Source organism: Myxine glutinosa, chromosome 12, assembly GCF_964187855.1.
Source record: "Myxine glutinosa chromosome 12, kmMyxGlut1.1, whole genome shotgun sequence".
Classification (NCBI taxonomy): Eukaryota; Metazoa; Chordata; class Myxini; order Myxiniformes; family Myxinidae; genus Myxine; species Myxine glutinosa.
Window position 1 is genome coordinate 80,155,405 of NC_136272.1, and position 23,360 is coordinate 80,178,764.

General features: G+C 46.0%; 1 protein-coding gene across 6 annotated transcripts in view; it reads left to right on the forward strand.

The window, feature by feature from the left end:
- Positions 1-23,360, forward strand: part of LOC137437547 (neuronal cell adhesion molecule) — a 321,028-nt gene that overhangs the window by 161,524 nt on the left and 136,144 nt on the right. For 4 of the 6 annotated variants that reach the window (XM_068131960.2, XM_068131963.2, XM_068131962.2 and 1 more), the window contains 3 exons: positions 135-305; positions 18,313-18,366; positions 20,436-20,553. In XM_068131960.2, coding sequence (XP_067988061.2) covers positions 135-305; positions 18,313-18,366; positions 20,436-20,553 — 343 coding nt within the window. The remainder of the gene's footprint in view (positions 1-134; positions 306-18,312; positions 18,367-20,435; positions 20,554-23,360) is intronic. The other 2 variants (XM_068131964.2, XM_078766052.1) reach the window with 1 other exon arrangement.

The following is a 23,360-nucleotide window of genomic DNA, read 5'->3' on the forward strand; positions in this document are numbered from 1 at the left end:
AGCTAACAGCCCACAAATGTTGCCATCTGGCCTTTTTTTTCTAGAAATAGGATTTCCCTCATTGTGTTCTTCTTCCCTCTCTACTTTTTTTCCAAGTCATTTTTTGTGTCTTTTTCTCTACCCATTGTATCCAGACATGAAGCAGATACAGCAAGATGATCGAGTGTCACAAGGCATCAACGGTGACCTTTATTTCTCCAACTTGAAGTTGTCAGACAGCCGAGATGACTACACGTGCATTGCGGAATTACGAATCACACGCACACTCATTCAGAAACAACCAATCAACCTGAGGGTTACACCTGGTGAGTTCCAAATAGTTCCTGCAGTAAGGTGTTTAAAAGGAAGCTCCGATTTACCTGTAACCGTAAAACTCATCATGACATAAATTCCGATTTGGCTTTCATTTTGATCACTTAATGTTTTTTTTCCAGGAGACTGATATTATCGGAGTTTGAATGTTGTATAACTTGCTAAACGGACGGTTTTTCTTACTGAATAAGGAACCTTTTGTGCGGTGAGACATTTGTTTGACAGGAGTAATTTACACATCCTGAATTTGTTTTATGGATCAAAATTTTAATATACACTTCCTTTGTTAGCCCCTTCTTCTGGATCAAGTTATTTTGGAGTTACTGATATTTTGAAGGCAATGCATGTATGAGGTGTATTATGTTCTTCCGATTTTTATTTTGTTTTACTTGTATAATTATATATTTCCTTTGGTTAAGGACTATCATTCAGTGTGTGGCTCCCCCTTCAGGATTGGTCTTGTATCACGCTGCTTAAGGTGGTACTACAATAAGTGGCAATGCAAAATAGCAGGAAAAATACATTTACCACAACAAGTCACAAAATGCATCTCCCACCCTCCACTCTCCTACCAAAGTGAGACAAGTCTAGAGTGTGTGGTGGATGATTTCGAACTTCCTGGCCCATCTTCACTAGAATATGCCCATATCCGTTGAGGTCTCATATAATTGAAGTCCTTGCTTGCTCAAAACTCAAAAGCTTGCTCAAAACTCAAATAATGCTCAAAACTTGAACGGCACTCGGTCGAGCGCATACCTGTGCCAGGCTGAACAGTTTACGTTTTGTATCCCACTGACAGGCTGGATCTGCATCCGGACCTGAACCAAGCTCTAATCTGCTTGTTCTTGTCACCTACCCAACTCATCCACCAAGTTTTGTCATAACTCAACAACTTTTTGAAATATCATGCGAGGTATAGTTTGTGGCCCTATCTCTCAATGGTGAAGAATCGCTTCAAAAGATTATAATATCCGGATCCGGATCATCACCAAAATCGAACCAATTCTTCCTTGTCACACACCAACCTGCCCATCAAGTTTTGTCCAAATCCGTCCATAACTTTTTGAGATATCTTGCAAACAAACAGACAGACAACCAAACCAGAGGTATATATATATATATATATATATATATATATATATATATATATATATGTATGTATATGTATATGTATGTATATATATATATATATATATATATATATATATATCTATATATATATATATATATATATATCTATATATATATATATATATATATGTATATATATATATATATATATATATATATATATATATGTATATATATATATATATATATATATATATATATATATATATATATATATATATATATATATATATATGTATATATATATATAATATATATACAGACTTGGCATTTAATATGGAATATTTTTTTTGTGGGGGTGAACTTACTTTTCAAGATGACTAAGAACCAAAAGTTCATTGGAATTATGTTGAAATTATTCTAGATTTTGTTAATGTGACCTTTAAAAGAAACAAAAGCCACATTTGACATTTCAAAACAAATAAATTGATCCTTGAAAGTGATGTAAACTGATATCGAACTCAATTCATGGACAGTACTGTGTTAAACTTCTGTACGTTTTCCAGAAGTATCTCTTTATTTTGCACATTAGCCAAATTTTTTTTTAACAAAAACAAAAGTTAAATTACGACTGGGCTTACGGACAGTAAAATTACAGTTCAGTACTTCGTGTAACCCCCACGAGCATTCAGGAGAGCACGTACACGTTGAGGCATGATGTTCACGAGATTTGCCAAGGTTTGGACAGGAATCGCTTGCCATGCAGTGACAATAGTCTGCTGCAATTCACGCACAGAGGTCGGCTGCTGGTCCAAGTGGTCGATTTGACGCGTTAATTCTGCCCACAAGTTCTCCATCGGATTCATATCCGGGGACATGGCAGGCCACTCCATATGCTCTACACCACGGTCAGCAAGAAAGTGTTGGATCATGCGAGCACGATGAGGCCGTGCATTGTCATCTTGGAAGACAAGGTTTCCTCGAAAGGCTGCACGAGCAAATGGAAGCAATGTTTCTTCCAGAATGGCCCTGTACTTGAACTGGTTCAGGTTTCCATTCAGAACAACCAGGTCAGTTTTGCCCCCTGCATGAAAAGCAGCCCAAACGGTCACCCCACCACCTCCAGCTTGGACTCTTGGCATCATACAATCTTTGTTGTAGGCTTCATGCACTTGTCTGCGCACTCGGACGTGGCCATCTTGACGATAGACCAGAAATCTAGACTCGTCACTGAAGATCACGTGATTCCAGTGTCCTGGCTGCCATTGACGGTGCTCTCTGGCCCACTGCAATCGGCGCTGGCAGTGTTGTCTGGTGAGGCGTGGCTTTCTCAGGGGACGCCTGGCACGATAGCCTGCTTGAACCAGTTGTTGGTTGACTAGACTTCTGGATACAGGCACATTTGTCAGTTGCTGCCACTCAGCCCTAAGCCGATTAGCTGACTTGGTACGGCCATTGCGGACTAACCGGTGCAGCTGGCGATATATATATATATATATATTTATATATATATATATTTATATATATATATATATATATACATATATACATACATACATACATACATACATACATACACACACACAGGGTGGGTGGAAAGTCGCTCCCTATTTTAAAGTACTTATAATATATAATATTGAAGCGCGGTGCTACGCGTGCGACCTGCTACCAAGGAGGAAGCGGACAACGCGGTTAAAACAAAAGTGTCTTTATTGACAAGAGGTCACTGTAGCACTGGCGCGCTCCGGGCTGCGCGCCCGGTGTATATCCTGAGGCCACGCCTACCACTCGGGTGTGGCCGCCGCCCACTTGGTGCGCGGAATGATGTCACCACGCCAGTGGGCTTTCGTGTCCGCCACAATATAATATACGAGTGGGGTCACCCGTGGGAATCCCACGGGCATGGACGTGTGTGACATTTCGACATATTGAGTTAGGTGCTGCACCTGTTTCACAATAACACACACACACACACACACACCTCGTTTTTTCATTTCTGTATCTCACAATTCGGTCTCTCTCTTATTCACACACACACACACACACACACACACACACACACACACACACACACACACACACACACACACGTACCCCGACACACATACACATATACACACCTATACACATGCACACACACATATATACACACACACGCAAAGACACATACACATACACACATACACATCCACACACACACACACACACACACACACACACACACACACACACACACACACACACACACACACACACACACACACACACACACACATGCATGCACACGTACACACAAATGTACACCGACACATGCATATACACACATATACACATATGGATACACACACATGCACACACATACACATATACACACACACAGACACATACACATATACACATACACACACACAGACACACACACACACACATGCATACACATACACACATATACATACATACACACACACACACACACACGTACACACACATGTACACCCACACACATGCACACACATATATATATATACACATACAGACACACATATATACACATACAGACACACACATATATACACATACACACATATATATACACACATACACACGTGTACACACATACACATATGCACATACACACATATACACACACATATATATACACATACACACATGTACACCCACACACACACATACATACACACACACATACACACACACAAACACACACACACATATACACACACACACACACATATACACATACAGACACACACATATATACACATGCACAAAAACACACACACACACACATATATACACACACACACACGCACACACACACGTACAGACAAATGTACATCGACACACATGCACACACATACACACATATGCACACATACACACATATATATATATATATATATATATATATATATATATATATATATATATATATATACATACACACACACACACACAGACATATATATACACACATACACATATATGCACGCACACACACACACACACACACACACACACACACACACACACATATATGCACGCGCGCGTACACGCACACACACACACACACACACACACATATATGCACGCGCGCGTACACGCACACACACACACACACACACACACACACACACACACACGTCCCACATGTATATATCCCACATCCCACATGTATATACATGTTTAAAGTGTACGTGCCCTTCCCCCCTCCCCCGCCCGGCAACGCTGGGTACTTCTGCTAGTAACTAATGAAATAAAAACGAAGAAATATCTCTGGGTAATTTCCTGAAACTCGGTGAAATTCGCTGAAATTCGCTGAAATTCGCTCGGTGTATCGGTGAAATATTTTATTTGGGCGGTGTAGAATTGCTTCGAACGAAATATCTCTAAGCAATTTCCCGTCTGTGTTTCATGTCCATGCACACGTGAAATGGAGTTTGTTTTTGCACACGTGAAATGAACATGTGAACCTTTACTTCCGGATAATAATGTTGAATGAAATAAAAACGAAGAAATATAGTGGGGTAACCCGTGGGACATTTCGACATATTGAGTTAGATGCTGCACATTCATTTTTACAAAATGGTTACTGGCAAGGCATCAGATCCAGAAATGGTGTAATGAACACAATTTATTTATTTCACATAATATGTTAACATAATATGTCACTCTTCTCCACCTGACACTCTCCTCTCTCCACCTAGCACTCCTCTCCTCTCCAATCCCTCACATTCCTCTCCTCTCCAATCCCTCACCTCTCCAATCCCTCACACTCCTCTCCTCTCCAATCCCTCACTATCCTCTCCAATCGCTCCTCACTCGCCTCTCCAATCGCTCCTCACTCGCCTCTCCAATCGCTCCTCACTCGCCTCTCCAATCGCTCCTCACTCGCCTCTCCAATCGCTCCTCACTCGCCTCTCCAATCGCTCCTCACTCGCCTCTCCAATCGCTCCTCACTCGCCTCTCCAATCGCTCCTCACTCGCCTCTCCAATCGTTCCTCACTCACCTCTCCAATCGCTCCTCACTCGCCTCTCCAATCGCTCCTCACTCGCCTCTCCAATCGGCTTTCCCCGTCTCGTTTCTCTCGTTTTTCTCCCGTCTCATTCTTTTTCTTGCTCCAAATCGGCCCGTCTCGCCCGTCGGCCCATCGGAATCGGAAATCGGGCCGTCTTGCTTGCGCGTAAATAAATTGTGTTCATTACACCGTGGATCCCTGGTCCCTGGTCCCTGGTCCCTGGTTCATTTGATCCCTGGTGTTAGGCTAGCGGCTAGGGTGCCGGCTTAAGATCCTAGGATCCTGGGTTCGAATCCCGGTCAATCGCTGAATTAACGCCAGGGGGGTTGACTCAGCCTGTCATCCTTCCGAGGTCGGCAAATTTGAGTACCAGTTCACTGGTAATTCCCTGCTTGTCGTTAAAGGCGGCAAAAAGGGTTGGCATCAGGAAGGGCATCCGGCCGTAAAACATTGCTTCAAAAAGGGGACCGAAAAACAACAACAACCACAGTTCCCGAAAAAGGCCAACCCCCGCTTGCGGGGAAAAATGGCCTCTAAAGGTGTTTTTTTTTTTTTTTTTTTTTTTTACACCATTTCTGGATCTGATGACTTGCCAGTAACCATTTTGTAAAAATGAATGTGCAGCATCTAACTCAATATGTCGAAATGTCACACACATCCATGCCCGTGGGATTCCCACGGGTGACCCCGCAAGTTTGCATTGACGTTCGTCGATGGACTCGTTCGCCCGTCTCATTCGCTTTCTTGCTACATCCTGTTCAAGTCTGCGTTCTTCATCGATCGTCTCATTCATTTTGGAAATAGAAGTTTCCACGCAGCGCATGAATTGTCGCGATCCTCAAGAGGAAGTGTCTCGTAATCATCAAATGATAAATGGCAAGTAAATTATATTGTGGAAAATTAAAGATTTCAAAGAAACCTATCTAAAGTGTATGCGCACATAACTAATAAAAAAAACGAAGAAATATCTCTCGGTAATTTCCTGAAACATATTTTACTTCCGGCTAATAATGTTGAATGAAATAAAAACGAAGAAATATATGTCGGCATCATTGTTGACGTTTTTGTGACGACTGTCATCAAACGAAAAAGTAATATATCTTAACGGAAAAGCAAAAGCGAATTTTTAATATATATCGACACGTTGCCGTCGGTGTCATGTTGGGCGGTGTATGATACACCATGACGCGATTTTAAAAAATATATCTCTGCATTTTCCCGCGTGTGTGGAATGTTCTCAATTATTGCTGACACCGAGTCTAAAACCATCGATAAAAATGAAATCATATGGTGAGTTAGATTGGAGATAAAGGCGTGAGAGAGACTCAATGGCCTTGAAGTTACCGGCGTTTGAGAATTCATTTCGTTCTATAAACGGCAACTTTCATTGGATTTTCTTCCCGTTTTTTTTCAACCGAGTCTAAAACTATGTTAGCGACTGTGAAAAATGAAATTATATATCGAATTTGATTTGAAATAAAACTGGGAGAGAGAGCAAGACACCACCGGCCTACAAAACAGGCCTCAAAGCTATGCGAGTTAATAAAATGGTGGATATTTGTTTATAATTATATGAAGCCACTCCCAGAATGGGTGGAGCTATGGGTGGAGCTACTCTGCAAACCGAGTAAGCCACACCCCGGACAGACACCCAACAGACAGACAGACAGACAGACAGACAGAATCATCTACCTCTATTATAATATATATATATATATATTGTCGCGATCCCGTCTGGGGAATGTATCCCAGCCCGGAATACGGACGTAAATGTCCGGGCTTCAAGTAATCCACGGAGTGGACAAAAGAGACGTAATCAACACAATTGTGTTTTAATCGGCCTTCTAGGGGTAAGGCACGATGCTTTATTGGCTCGATCACAAAAACCATGAAAGGTAACAAATGGAATAGGCTGCACAAGCCTGCAGGAACGGTCGGCCACAGACGCTCCCACGAGACGCAGGTAAGATCCTCGCGGCTCCAATCGACGAGCTCCGGGACTCCAAGGATACCAGGATGGAATACCACACAAGGCCGCCAGGAACGGTCGGCCAGGAGCTCCAACACGAAGCAGGCAATATAGGACTCACAGTTCCAATCTACGATCTCCGGGAATCACTCGTTCTCTTCCGGAATCACTCACTCGTACAATCCATAACTATAAACGATCAGCACAACTCGCTGTCGTGAGGCGTAACGAAAGTCCCCTCGCCTCGAGGCCTCGAACCTCCGAGCTGCGTCCGTATCATCAGATGGCGGCCGCGCTCTCTGACCCTCCACCAATCACGTCCCGACTCGCCTCCCAATCGCGTGAGGCTCCCAGCAGGTTACGTCACGTTGTGGGCGGGGCACTCATTTGGGTGAGAACAAAGGTGGTTTCACCGGGGTTTTCTCACAGTCCTCCCCCCCTAAGTAAAAACCCCGTCGAATAGACGGCGTTTTTAAAACCAGTATTTGTAGTAGGTGCAAATCACATGGCAAGATGATGGCGGTAATTGCTAACAGGCAATTAACGCAATTAACAATTACTAACACTTATTAACAACAATACCGCAACAACGCAACAATACAACGCAACGCAATAGCGCCACACAATAGCGCAATTATTAACGCAACAGGCAATTAACAGGCAACAGGTTAACAGGTAGGTTAACAATGACCAAGTTTTTTTTTTTTTTTTTTTTTTTTTTTTCACACACAATATTAAACACCAAACACCACATTACTATCTACCCCACAAGAGTTACCCTTCACACAAAGCACAATAGAGAGGCAAGGGGCCAAACTCAGGGGGGGAGACATTTACAGGAGGGAAACGGACCGAGGAGCAAGTCTCTTTCGGGAGGAATGGAGGAACACTACAATCGGTATCCCCTCTCCGCCCGTGGGCCCCGCTTAACCTTGGGGCTCCTTATCTACTAGGTGGCGACTAAGGAGGTCAGCTAGTCTGTTCTCCACTCCCTTCACGTGTTTGACTGTGAGGTCGTATTCGGAAAGGAGAAGCGCCCAGCGCAGGATACGCTGGTTGGAGGTTTTGGCGTGGCTGAGCCAACCGAGCGGGTGGTGGTCGCTGTAGATGGTGATAGGTCCATGGCCAATGTAGACAGCGAATACCTGGATTGCCGCCATGATAGCGAGGAGCTCCTTCTCCACGGTACTGTAGTTCCGCTCCCTGGGCAACAGTTTGCGCGAGTAGTAGATGACGGGTTTCACAACCTCATCCTCGTTTTGCGTGAGCACAGCTGAGATCCCGAGATCGGATGCATCGGTGAAAATTTGGAACGGCACGGAGAAATCGGGTGCCTTTAGAACCGGTCGGTTTGCAAGGCTTCTCTTCAGCGCCTCGAACGCCGCGTCGCACTCTGAGGTCCACAGAAGAGATATGGATCCCTTCTTACTGCCACGGAGAAGGTTGGTTAAGGGGGCAGCGATTTCCGAGAACCGCGGAATGAACCGTCGGTAGAAACCGGTGACTCCCAAGAATCGTCTGAGATCCTTTTTGGTGGCGGGCGGCGGGAAATCCACTAAGGCCTCCACTTTGGCCTTGACCGGAGCTAATTGCCCACTGCCCACTTCATAACCGAGGTACTTCACTCGGCCGCGCCCCATATGGCATTTGACGGCGTTGAGAGTCACGTTATGCTCCGATAGTCGTGAAAAGACGGCCTGGAGGTGCTTAACGTGGTCTTCCCACGTGTGGGAGAACACGGCGATGTCGTCGATGTAGGCCACGGCGAAGTCGTCGAGCCCAGCGAGAACCCGGTTAATGGCTCGCTGGAAGGTGGCCGGGCCACCTCTGACTCCAAACGGCATAACCATGAACTCAAAGTGGCCAAACGACGTGCAGAAGGCACTGACCTCACGCGCCCGATCTGTGAGCTGGATTTGCCAGTAGCCCTTCATGGCATCAAGGACAGAGATGAAACTCGCGGTCCCTAGACGATCAACCAGGTCGTCAAGACGGGGTAGCGGGTACGAATCCCCTTTTGATACGTTGTTGAGGCGACGGTAATCGACGCAAGGTCGCCAGGTGGCGTCGGCTTTCTTGACTAAAATGAGCGGAGAGGCCCACTCACTGTTGCTGGGTCGGCAGACACGCAAATCCAACATCTTGGAGACTTCTTGTCTCATGACGGCAGTTTTCGCCGGGGACACACGGTAGAATGATTGACGTATGGGCGGGTGGTCACCGGTGTCGATGTTATGGAGGACACCCTTCATGGTTCCAATCCCGCCAGAGAACAGACTAGGATAGCCCCGAAACAACACCTGCATATCTTTTCTCTGTGGCTGAGTCAAAGGCTCCAACTGCGGCAACTGATCCTCCGCGGGTCGTTGATCCACCCAATATTGGGTTGGGTCATAGGACACCTCGAGGGGAGTTGGAGTAATATACTCCGGGAGGCATCCTGCGTTGCCTCCGTCACCTAAGAGGTCGCGGCTGTGCTCCGCGGCACCTATTAGGGCGATCGTGTGCGGCCGCCCCACCCATGGCTTCAACGCGTTGACATGGGTGATGCGTTTTTTTATCCGCTTATCTGGCATGTCCACCACGTAAGTATGGCTCCCGACCTTCTCACGGATAAGATAAGGCCCCTGATAAGAGGTTACCATGGGCCGTCCGGCATGGGGCAGGTGGACCAAAACCGGATCGCCAGCCTTGAAACTCACCGCCTTCGCCTTCCGGTCGTAACGGAGCTTCCGCTCCACGGCTTGATCCGCCAGGCTGATACCGGCAGCCTTCAAGGCCTCGTGGATCCTTGAGCAAGTCTCGTGGATGTGGTCCGGAAGAGAACGTTCAGTGGACGGCGGGGATTCCACCCAACGTTCAAAAAGGAGGTGCAAGGGCCCTCGGGGCTCTCTACCATACAACAAGAAAAACGGAGAATACCCGGTACTCCGATGTGGGGCACTCCGGTATGCAAACAAGAGCCAGGGAATCACCTGATCCCACTCACCACCTACTTGCTCCGTCACCGCCTTGATCATTGATTTGAAAGTCCCATTGAACCGCTCACAGGCGCCGTTGCATTCAGGACGGTACGGACTGGTGGTCAGGTGCTGAACCCCTAGCTCGGTCAGGAATCCTTCAAATACTTCCGACAAGAACGCACTGCCTCGATCCGTAAGGAATTTAGTCGGAAGGCCATGCCGACTAAACAAATCCTTGAGAGACTCTACGGCATGGGCGGAGTCAGCTTGCTCCAAGGGATAAGCCTCTGCATACTTGGTAGCTTGACATATGACCGTGAGCAAATAGCGTTTCCCGGAACTAGTTTTGGGCAAAGGTCCGACAAAATCAGCGGCCACAAACTGGAAAGGCTGACTGACCACGGGGAGGGGCTTTAGGGGTGCCTTGAAAACCTTCACTCCTTTTCCGAGTCGTTGACAAATGGGACAGCTAGCGCAATAGCGCTTGATGTCTCGCGACATGGCGGGCCATATGAACTGATTCTTGACCTTGGCTAAGGTCTTGGCAGCTCCGACATGACCCGAGGAAATATTGTCATGGGCCAATTGCATGACTGACTGACGATGCCTCCCTGGTACGACAACTCGGTGTCGGACCTTCCACGTCTGGGTGGAGGACATGTTCTTTGGGGAATACTTCTGCATCAGCACACCTGCACCATTCACATAAAAACCTGTTCGTTCCGGCTCGGAGTCTTCTCCCATTTCCCAGAGGATGGCAAGGGTGGGATCGAGGTGCTGATCCTCCACTAAACTGGTTACCGCAGGCAATGCGGGAGTAACTTCCGCCCCAGAACTGAGGTCGCTAACCGCCTTGGAGGACTGATTCTCCTCCCCGGATTTGCCGACCGGCGAACACGTAGCTGGGGTCCCTGGGTTACAGGCGGAAGCGGTCCCTGAGGAACACGGCACCTGAGGTTGGCTTGACGGGAGGCTCGGATGGGCTTCAGCTGACGCAACGTCACCATCGGGAACTGGAGTCGAGGCGCTAGGCTCCTCGGGCCAGAGTGACGATATGTCGGACTCCGCCACTCCCTCCGCCTGTTTACTCTGGGATCTAGTGACCACCCCACAGGTCAGAGTCAATGACTCCTCCCTGGCCATGGCATCATTGCCAATCAACAAGGAGACCCCGGGTACCGGGTAGTAGGGTACCACCGCACAGGTCATTGGACCTGTAAAAATGTCACTCCGGACCTCGAGGAGGGCAAGGGGGTACCGGCCAGGAACCTGGTTAATGCCCCGAAGGATGATATACTCGCCGGTATAGCGCATCTGAGAGGCCGGAACTACCCCCGCCCGGAGAACACACAGTGTCGCCCCAGTATCCCGAAGGTATTGGGCCTTAAACTTCAGCATCGAATCAGGGCCGCCCACTAAGGCTGTCCCTGAATAATCCTGATACAACGGATGAATGGCATTAGCCTCGGGGGCAGTGACCTCTGTCACCGATGCCACCGTCGGGTGCGAGGGCTCAATTGATGGCCTCCACTGACCTTCCTCCGGTTTAACAGCAGGGTTGCCTCGGTAGGCCGGACTAGCGGGGTTAGAGAAGCAGCGGTCTCCACCGTGCCCCACGCGTTTGCAGAAATCGCACCAGGACCGTGCCCTGGCCTGCAGCTCGCGACCGCCACCAGTGGAGGGCCTCGGAGAACCCTTCCCCTCAATCCAGCCGCCGGGCAGACGGGGGGCGGGCTTGATCGCATGATCCTCCGTCTTACGACGCGACTGCGTGACTTGCAGCATTTTGCACGCCAAAACATGTTTATCAATAAGGTTGACGCAGTCTGCCAAGGAAACAGTGTCTTTGTCGACAAGAAACAATGCTAAGTCAGGCGGAAGCTGTTGATCGATACGGTAACGCACCAGGAGTTCCGCAACCGCTTGAGGTAACTCCACCTTGCTCCCCTTGAACCATCTCTGCAGCTGTTCCAACAAGGCCCGCGAATGTTCCTCATAGGTTTGACTGGACTCACGAGTCCAGCTGAAAAAATTTCTCCTATAAATACATGCGGACACCGCATAGGCATTCAAAATCTCGGCCTTCAATGCCCTGTATTTGTTTGCGTCCTCGGTTGCCATCCTCGCATATACCTCCCTCGCCTTCTCAGATAGATGGCTCACAAGATGGCCGACCCACAAGCTCTCATCAATGCCACCGGCAGCCAACAACTTCTCCGCCATCTCCAGATACGCTTCTGGCTTCGTGTCTCCCGTCCAGTCCGGCAAACGAACATGAACAGTTTCCGGGACTCTTGCAGCAGACCCCTCTGCCCGCAGTCGTTCAGTCAACATTCGCAACTCATGCTCTCTGACGCGTTCAGCTTCTGCTGCCGCATGCTCTCTCGCTGCTGCCGCACGCTCTCCCTCTGCTGCTGCCGCACGCTCTCTCTCTGCTGCCGCATGCTCTCTCTCTGCTGCTGCACGCTCTCCCTCTGCTGCTGCCGCACGCTCTCTCTCTCTCTCACGCTCTCTCTCTGCTGCCGCATGCTCTCTCTCTGCTGCCGCAGCACGCTCTGCCTCTGCCCTGTCATTCTCCCTGTTATACATGTCAAGTTGTTGAACCGGAGTCAGCCCGGTCCAGAAGGGCGAACGCATGCATTTAGTCATGATGGAATCGCTTCCTAACATCTCGGGTTGAGTGACCGGGTCAAGGCTGCTTGCGTCGCTCACCTCGCCACCCCCGTGACGCAGGTAAGATCCTCGCGGCTCCAATCGACGAGCTCCGGGACTCCAAGGATACCAGGATGGAATACCACACAAGGCCGCCAGGAACGGTCGGCCAGGAGCTCCAACACGAAGCAGGCAATATAGGACTCACAGTTCCAATCTACGATCTCCGGGAATCACTCGTTCTCTTCCGGAATCACTCACTCGTACAATCCATAACTATAAACGATCAGCACAACTCGCTGTCGTGAGGCGTAACGAAAGTCCCCTCGCCTCGAGGCCTCGAACCTCCGAGCTGCGTCCGTATCATCAGATGGCGGCCGCGCTCTCTGACCCTCCACCAATCACGTCCCGACTCGCCTCCCAATCGCGTGAGGCTCCCAGCAGGTTACGTCACGTTGTGGGCGGGGCACTCATTTGGGTGAGAACAAAGGTGGTTTCACCGGGGTTTTCTCACAATATATATATATATATATATATATATATATATAAATTGTTACGGACGCGGTTTAGATGTTATTTACCGAGCGGTGGTATTGCCGCGACCGAACAGTTATTCCCCGACTAGACCCCGATTCCACCCAGACGTTGACCAAATCGCGCTACGCCAAATCAATGATGGAAAGGACACGACGACTGGGAAAGAGGAAACGACGCAAGGGGTACAGTTCTCAAGACCTCCGGAGGAGGGTATAATTACAGTGGTGGAGAAAAGGGGGTAGATTACACGGCAGAGTGAGGTAAAAGACACAGAAGAGATGGGCACTTAATTACCGTCTTATCTTATCCCAGACAGACCACAGACAAACGGAACAAGGCTGACTTACACAGGGATTGATGGCAGGGAGGGACAGGTAGTTCGATGGCACAAGGTGCACCTTGGCTCGGGGACAGGATAAAGCACGGTCCAGTCCAGAAGATGCGGGGAGGCCTCACAGCGCTCGGAGGGTACGTCTTGCTTGCTCCAAGCTCAGCGCGCATCTGACGTCACCTCCCTCTCCCTGCGCATGCTCAGCGGGGAGTGACACGCCCTCGGCTGGTTGGCTCCACCCCACTGGGGCCGGTCCGCCGCTTCCATTGGGTGCGGGGGTTACCGGGCCCCGCCCTTGACGAGGAGCTGACAGGGAGCCCCTATTTGGTAACCCCGTCGAGCACATATTCGATGGCGGCTCGTTGGGGAGGCCTGGTGCCCTCCCAACACCCCCTACCAACCAAGCCGGAGTGAGGACGCGCACTCCCCGCGCCCGCCGCTGCCGTTGCTGTTGTTGTTGTTGTTGTTGTTGTTGTTGTTGCTGAACCATGAGGAAGAGCTGCGGGGAGGTATCGGGAGGTCCTAAACTTCCTAACGGTGCCATACAATCACATTCTGGTGCAACGAAGGGTCAGAATTAATGGAAACGAGTCCTTAACTGACATAGACTAAGAATAACTAGCAAGATGTCCTATAGTTGTCTTACATGAGATGCGGTGAACCTGGGCACGACATTTAATGGGGGAAATAGGGGGAGGTCGGGTCTACAGAGTGTTGTTTACAGAAAATGGGACTAGGGAATGGGGGATTGGGGATAGTTGGGAAGTATTGAGGAAATAGGGGAATATTTACAAGCGGATATGGATGGATGCAAATCCCATATTCGCAACAATATATATATATATATATATATATATATATATATATATATATATATATATATATATATATATATATATATATATATATATATATATATATATATATATATATATATATCTATCTATCTATCTATCTATATATATATCTATATATATATATATATATATATATATATATATATATATATTGTTGCGAATATGGGATTTGCATCCATCCATATCCGCTTGTAAATATTCCCCTATTTCCTCAATACTTCCCAACTATCCCCAACTATCCCCAATATGTATGTATGTATACATACATACATACATACATACATACATACATATATACATACACATACACCTAAGCTTCGTCCACCTTTAGTTAGTAGCACAGGTAATGAACAATTGTTTTCATACTTCCAACACTGACATCCAATCCTCCTGCAAATTCACAAATACTAACATCTTAAAGGTTTCCTTGAGTGACAGAAGTTGGTCATCTGTAATAATGCTCAAGATCTCTCACCAATTCACCGCCATGTTTGCATTGCATTCTCTAAACTCACATCTATGTGAATGGCGTACATCGTCAAATCGCCATCCAGACAGTCTCTTTGGGAATTTCAGCCTTTTTATATTCTTCACAAGGAATTTAATGATACACCTTTGTTCCACAGCACACATGACTAAGTCGTCCACCATCTTGGCTTTACCCAGAATGTAAACGTTACCCTTTACCTTTACCCAGAATCTTGGCTTTACTCAGTTTACCCTTTACCCATAGTGACTTTACCCGAACCAGTCACTTCTATCTAGTAAACCTGCTCAGGGTATACAGTATAATTGCAAAAATGTCATCATTGTGGACCATAATTTTATCACTGATTTGCGATAACAAGTAGTCCCTATCAACCTTGGACTGCCATCGTAGTAGTGATGAGGATGAAGGTCGAAGTGTGGGTACGCTATTTGCCCACCAAGCAGCTATTTGTAGCGATTGTAGAAGAGGTGTTTAGTGGTGATGATACACCAGTTTTGCATTGCTTCTGAAGCAGGTATGAGATCTGTCCACAGCGAGGATCAGGTAAACTGCAGTTGCATGAAACAAGCCTCATACTGCTTTCATTGAGATACTGACCATAGGCGCGTGCGATTTGCACTTCTGGAAGAAGCAGAGCTCTCTTCCGGTCGTTCGATTTGGACTCTTCTCTTCTCGGAAGCTCTTCTGCCTCTTCCCGTTATCCAGCAGAAGAGGCGCGGGCTCTTCGAAAACAAAATGGCCTCGCCTAATTTCAGTCACAGAGAAACGCTGCTGGTTATACTTCCGTAGCAAAACTTGCAAGTGAAAACACAATCTGGATATTTGCATCATCTTGTGATGTAGTGTCATATTTGTCTAATTCTTCCATCATGAGCGTGAGTAATACATGTTTGGCCGCCATCTTGCTTCTCTTCTGCCTGTTCGGCGCAAAGCAATCTTCCGGAAGAGGCTTCTGTCTTCGGAAGAGACCAAATCGCACGCGCCTCATATGAATCACCAGAATCTGAAAATACAGGATTATCTTATGGGACCAGACATATTACCATCCCAGCAGTAGTGAGGGTAAGAAATAAGAATTTGTGCTTGCTTCACAGGTAGCTCCTTTGTCTTCCCCACCATTTCACCGCAGGTATTTTTGAACTTCTCTTTCTCAATTTCAAACCTTTTGTCCACACTGGGGGAACATTGGCATCCTCATCTTGTTTTGCTGAGATTTTTTTGTTCTCTGTATATGTTTTTTGAAGATCTACCAACAACACCTCAATGAAGTATACTTGTCAAAACCTTCTCTTCTTCTTCTATGTACCCGAGTTACAAATGAGTTCGACACCTTCCCCGCATGACTTAACTTCCACTTTTTAAACTTTTATTGTGTGGAAGATGTCCATGATGACCTCATTTCAAAACATTATTTCAAGGGTGCTTCTAAATTGGCTTCACTCTAGTTTATACAAGTTAGAGTAACGTTAGAGATTGTTTTTGGATGGAATTTGTCTTTGTAGTGTTACACCCATAATCAAGTGTTTCCTGTTTTAATGCACCTGCTGAAAATCAACATGGCGGCAAGTGAGATCATAAAGATGGTAGAACTATCAATTGTGAAATCTATGCTCAACGAAAACATACCTCCTGTTGTGCCTATTGGCTGCACAGGATGGTTATGATTGGCTGTCAAGGATGCCCGTATTTGATTGGTGCAAATAGTTTGAAGATTTAAGCGACAGGATACAGAATGAACCATATTGCTGCAACATATTCTGCACTCACTATGTACATCTTGTAAAGAAATGTACTTCATACACTCATAGTATACAAACGCTGATGGCACGAGTGTGTCTGGAGCCGAACCTTGAGATACCTTGAAAAGTGAAGCAGGTATCCTAACTGTAATTAAAACCGCAGGTCCAATACGACGTTTCTTTTTAAATTCTGGTTTTCAGGTCAACTTTGAAATATTGTATATTATCGGTGATATACAAGCTTTTCTTTTTATACTTTTCGTAATCGTGCCCATTAACCTAAATATTGCATGAACAGACTTTTCTCAGAAGGAAAAGTTTTTTGTTTTTTTTTAATGTGGAAGGCTCCAGTCACAGATTATATAGTCCTCATCGAGGCCAGGCCTTTAATAAACAAAGAAGAAAAGTGTATGTTGAAAAGTGTATGATGTTTGTTTGCCTGAAAGAGAGGTTGAAGCTAGGCCCGGTAGCGATAGTATGAGTGGGACAGAAAGTAAGACCAGCAATCCTGACACGGAGTGTGTAAGATGGTTCAGGGCACCACTTTAACGCTCCTAAGTCCAAACGGTAGTACCACCCTGATCGGTTGCTATCTACAACCTGCTACTTAAGAAACCGGTCCAACCAGATGGGGTTTTTTTAGGAGACACCAACTGAACTCCTTACTGAAAGGACATTGGCTACCGAAGGAAGCTCATCCCCCCTTTGACAGATATTGTTTTTAGTCCTGCAGGGTGTCACAGTCACCCTCCCCACTGGCAAGCCAGTGAGGGTAGTCACTTTAGTTGCCGACTACCTGACCATGCAGCAGGTAGCACTGGGTTACATGTTACCAGTGGCAGTCAAGAAAGATATTGACCTGACTAAAACTTAGCAACTACTCTTAGCATAAACCCAGCTACAGCCACTACCTTAATGAAGCAGGTTGTATTCATGCCAATAGCAAATAAAGCGTGTGATTGCAACGGACCACACTTCCAGCTATTTTGGAGTCATCGGCATATTTTACATAATGGACAGGTTCTTGGAATAGAGGTTTGGCCATTTGTTTTGAAGGTACTCTCTCAAAGCTGTGAAGACCACAATATGATTATCCAAGGTAAGTTGATGTTGAGTTGATCCGAAACCGACAGCACAAAAGCGATGAACGCATCACCAATGGGTTGCAGTCGCTCGATTGACCGATTATACCTCAACATTTATTTTTCACTCGTTTCACAATTTTTCTTTTTCTCATTTCAACTCTTTGCTCCACGCTTCCCCGGGCTTCTTTATTTGCCCCATCTATGCCCTTTCCACTTCACTATTTTGTTTTGTGTTTGCAGCGCTGTTTGACATTGTTTTGTTGCAGCGGAGATGGTCAATGAGACAGATTCCGATAATTTGAGCAAGACCAAAGTAGGTGGTGAGTGATTAAGACAAATCAATCATCTAATGGCCCTTATTAACAGCGATGAACCTTTATGATGTACTCCCGGATATTGTTTTCAACACGATGAAACAATAATCCAGCAGGATGAAAAATCTTTCAAGATTTTCCATTGTGATCCTAAAGGTTTTTCTTCTTCCATTTCCTCTTGATTTACTGCTTGCTTACAATCATGCTTTTACATCATTTTCGATTTTGCTATCTGCGCCATGAAGAATAATACACCGAGAAGACAGTATCGGTAGGGTGAGGGTAGATGTGGAAATGGTGTCCAGACATAAGTGGCAGACAATGACCCCAATTGCTCAATAAGTACGTACAAGACCCCCATACCAACCAGAGGCTTTCCCTTGGTATTCCGTGATCATTATTGAATTGTATTCTTCCATTATGGGAATCATATCATAGTGTATTGAATATTTGTCTCATATTTTAGTGACAATAATAGGGGAGCAGTATCAAACAATATCTGGTCTTCTGGGCACAGGGCAGCTCCCCACTGCCCACTGATCGGTCTTTGTCTTTCTGAGATATACTTCTGCCTCCTGAAGTCACTCTCGCACATGAAGGTCTGGCACGATACTTGATTTGGTGGCTGATCTATCGAAGTCCTTCTTCTCTGTCATCTTCAGATTAGCACATCGTAGTGGGTGTTCAGTAGTGCACTCAGATCCTCACATTATAGCTGCATCCAAGCATCTACTGCAGTCTTTTTATCTGACGATAGCAAAGTCTATACGATAGCAAAGTGCCCTTCTTTGATTTCCGATGTTGCCATGCTTGTGTATGTGCGCTTTTATTTTTGAACTAATGCTTTATTAGTAGCAAGGAATGACATCAACTCTTTCCCAGCATCATTCACTTCACTACACCCATGTGGAAAACAAACATGCTACCACTGCTTATCCTCATTACTTCTGCATCTAACATGGGCATTGAAATCACCTAGTATCTACCAATGCCATCTGAAGACCACAGTATTATATAATTCATCCTTCTACGTCCTGCTGGCAACAAAGGATGGTGCGTTACAAGATATCACATGTAGGTTTCCTGAACTTCCTTTCCCTCTCACAAGCATAACTGTAGCCATTTTTTGCTCAAAGCTTTCCATTGACCCCCAGATCCCTTTCTTCTATACAATGTTGACCGGTCCAGGAACCACCATGGCAACATCCTATCCTCTCTGCCTGTGATGTCCTGCCTGCATTGTGGTTGACTGGTGTCAGGATAATGCTCTCATTCATCCAGTAGATGGCGACACCAAACCACTTTGTCTCTTGTCAAGCAGCCACTGGCAACTTATAAAAGTTTAGGTCTCCAATAGCGAGGTTCACTCAGTGACCTTCAACTTGACTCACTTGAGTGTCCTGCCAGGCACTCTCTACTAGTCCTTTGGTGTCTATGAGTGATTCCATGTTCTATGAATAAGCCAGGAACCACACTGGAAATCTCTTCTTTTCCTTTATTCTGTGTGCATGTGAAAACATCTGGGAGTTTTGCAAGTTCTCCATGGATGGTTATGCATGGAATGAGCTAAGTGGCATCATCTGACGGCACCCTGAAATTGAACTCGCACCGGACCATCTAACATCATTAGATGGTCAGTATGCGTAGTACCTCTCCATTACACTGAGTGACCACTCTGATGTGTTGGACTTGGGGAAGATTCTTTGCAAAACCATAGTACTCAAACGTGCGTGCGCGCACACACACACACACACACACACACACACACACTAATCAATTACCCCAACAAATTGGGTTAAAAAGGAAGGAGTAAGCAAGAATAATCGGTGTAACATTGTATCCTAATGATGGGTTTAGACAGTTTGCATGCCGTTTAACACACATGTGCCTCATTGCCTGGTATCTGGTGCTGGATACTGCTAATCCTCTATTGCTCTTGCTGGTCTCGTGTTGTTGTCTAACTGAGGTCTTTATCATCTTGCACTATTTCTAAAATACTAAACATGGAAATACAGCTTTTGGATAATTGCAATGGAAGTTTTACCTACTGCATGTTTCACTGCATTTATTTCTAGGTTGGGCACACAAGAACCGACCTCCTCTCCTGCTGTCTCCTGAGGGAAAGGGAAAGTTCAGTGCAAAGGTTGCACTCCACGGACAGGACTTGCTATTTGAGTGCATTGCAGATGGCCTGTAAGTATATATAAAATGTGTTTTTGGAAATGGCCATTCTTTATTTGGCGAAGCAACAAAATTTGCAGAAATGTGTTTCTTGCTGGGATTCCATGTTGTGTGAGATATAGTACTTGGGGAAGATTCTTTGCAAAACCATAATTTGAAGTTCAGCATGGGAGAAACCACCTTTTTTAGTCTTGCACAAGGTCAAGGCTTAGATAGAGTGCCTTCAGAAAGTATTCACTTCCCTTGGCTTTTTCACATTTTGTTGTGTTACAGCCTGATTTTAAAATGGACTAAACTTAGATTGTTTGTCACTGATCTACACATCCTACCCCGTAATGCCAAAGTGGAATTTGTTTTTTTAGAAACGTTTACAAATTAATTAAAAGTGAAAAGCTGAAATGTTGAGTCAATAAGTATTCAACCCTGTTGCTATGACACTCCAAATTGAGATCAGGTGCATACAGGAGATCAGGTGCATACTGTGCATAAAATACATCAAGTCATATATATATATATATATATATATATATATATATATATATATATATATATATATATATATATATATATATATAATTCCAGTAATCTCTGTGTGTGTGTGTGTCTGTGTGTGTGTGTGTGTGTGTGTGTGTGTGTGTGTGTGTGTGTGTGTGTGTGTGTCATCGCCATCCTAGAGGTCATCTAGGGTCACACGGGAGGGGTGGACGTTTGTGGCCTGTGGGTGTGTGTGTGTGTCTGTCTGTGACCTGTGGCCTGTGGCCTGTGGGTGTGTGTGTGTGTCTGTCTGTGTCTGAGGGGTGTGTCTGTGACCGCTGTTTCTCGACAACCACGGGTCCGATATACTTGAAACTTGCCAGGTATATTGCTGGGGACCTGAGGATGTGCCTTTTCAAGGTGTCATATTAATCGGAGAAGTAGTTACCGAGCTATGTCCAAAAAACGATTCAACCAATCAGAGAGCAGCGAGCTATCACGTGTGCCGAACGTGGCGAACAGACTCTGCCTCGGACGGCACATTTGAGAGCGTATTCATTTATTTCACGTTGGCAAACTATGTTGGCGCTATGTTGGCGTTAAACTATGTTTTAAAACTAAATATTAATCGGAGAAGTAGTTACCGAGCTATGTCCAAAAAACGATTCAACCAATCAGAGAGCAGCGAGCTATCACGTGTGCCGAACGTGGCGAACAGACTCTGCCTCGGACGGCACATTTGAGAGCGTATTCATTTATTTCACGTTGGCAAACTATGTTGGCGCTATGTTGGCGTTAAACTATGTTTTAAAACTAATTAAAACTAATTTGCGATTCATCGTAACTGCGATATGCGACCTTCCGGACAGTCAAATGAGGACGTCACTTCCGGACTTACGGATAGTCATAGTGACGACGTACTGATGCTGAACGTGGCGAGCAGACGCTGTAAGGTACGATCGATTGTAGTACACGTTTATAATAACTCTGCCGATACAGGCCCGATTAACTGCAGCGCCATCCGAGCTGCGGCGTTGGGACGATACATTCATTGTACGGTCACATCACGCACTTACGGGCACGCCCATGGGCCCATGGGCACGCCCATGCATGCATGGGCGAAGACATTTTTTTTATTTTTTTTGGCAAGGAACGGGCACCCACGTACGGGTACGTCCTAGTATATATAACCTGAACATCAAAATAAACATCACTTTCAATTTTTTTAATGTGCAGCTTTACAAACACGTCTCTTCAATTATAGTGGCTGATTATTATGTAACGGGAACTTCACTTCAATCACCTGGTTTATCAACAATGGCATGCTTGAGTGGTTCTGTACAGGGATCTTTCCCTTCAAATAATGACCCTCATAATGAAATCCTTCAGTTCTCGTGGTTAGACATTCATTTACTGCTGTCAATAGTCAATCTAGAGGCTTCTGACAGGGAAAACAACAACAAAATTCAGATACAAACTGAACCGCCTGACATCTGAACCGTTTTTTTTTGTTGTTTTTTTGTATACAAGATCGAGGCTCATGTAAGAGCTAAAAACATTTAAGAGCAATTGGGATGCTTGAGGCTGGTGTAAGCCAGCAAACAATTGCCCAACGTTTTGGTTGCTCACAGCCGGCAAAACGGAACTGTGAATGATGGTCCACAAAGAGGAAGACCACGGGTAACCACCCCAAACCAAGACCGCTGGATTGTGCTGCAGCATATTCGTGATCGTTTCCGCCCTGTGACGCAAACAGCTGCAGTGACAAAAGGTCACCACAACAACCGCATCAGTGTCTCTACTGTGCGGAGGTGCTTGAGAAGTCCGGGCCTGGTGGCAAGACATCCTTGCAGAGGTCCAGTGTTGAACGCAGTGCAACGGCGGAACAGACTAAGATGGTGTCTGCAGCATCGCCGCTGGACACGGCAACAGTGGAGTGCAGTCTTGTTCAGCGATGAGTCCAGATTTTGCCTCCATGCTGCAGATGGGCATCAACGGGTATGGCGCAGAGGTGGGGAAAGGTATGCATTATGCTGTATTTGCCAGATCAATCGTTGGGGAGGACCCAGTGTGATGGTATGGGCCCGGCATTTCCACCCATTTCAGGACACCTCTGGTCGTCATCGAAGGCAATCTCACTAGTCAGCGTTATGTCAATGAAGTTTTGAGACCTCATCTGCTGCCATTTCTCCAGGCTCATCCTGACATCGCAGTTTTCCAGCAGGACAACGCTCGACCCCATGCTGCTCACCTGACCACCAACTTCCTCCAGGAACAGGGTGTTGAAGTGATGCCTTGGATGCCTTATTCCCCTGACCTCAATCCCATTGAGCATTTATGGGATG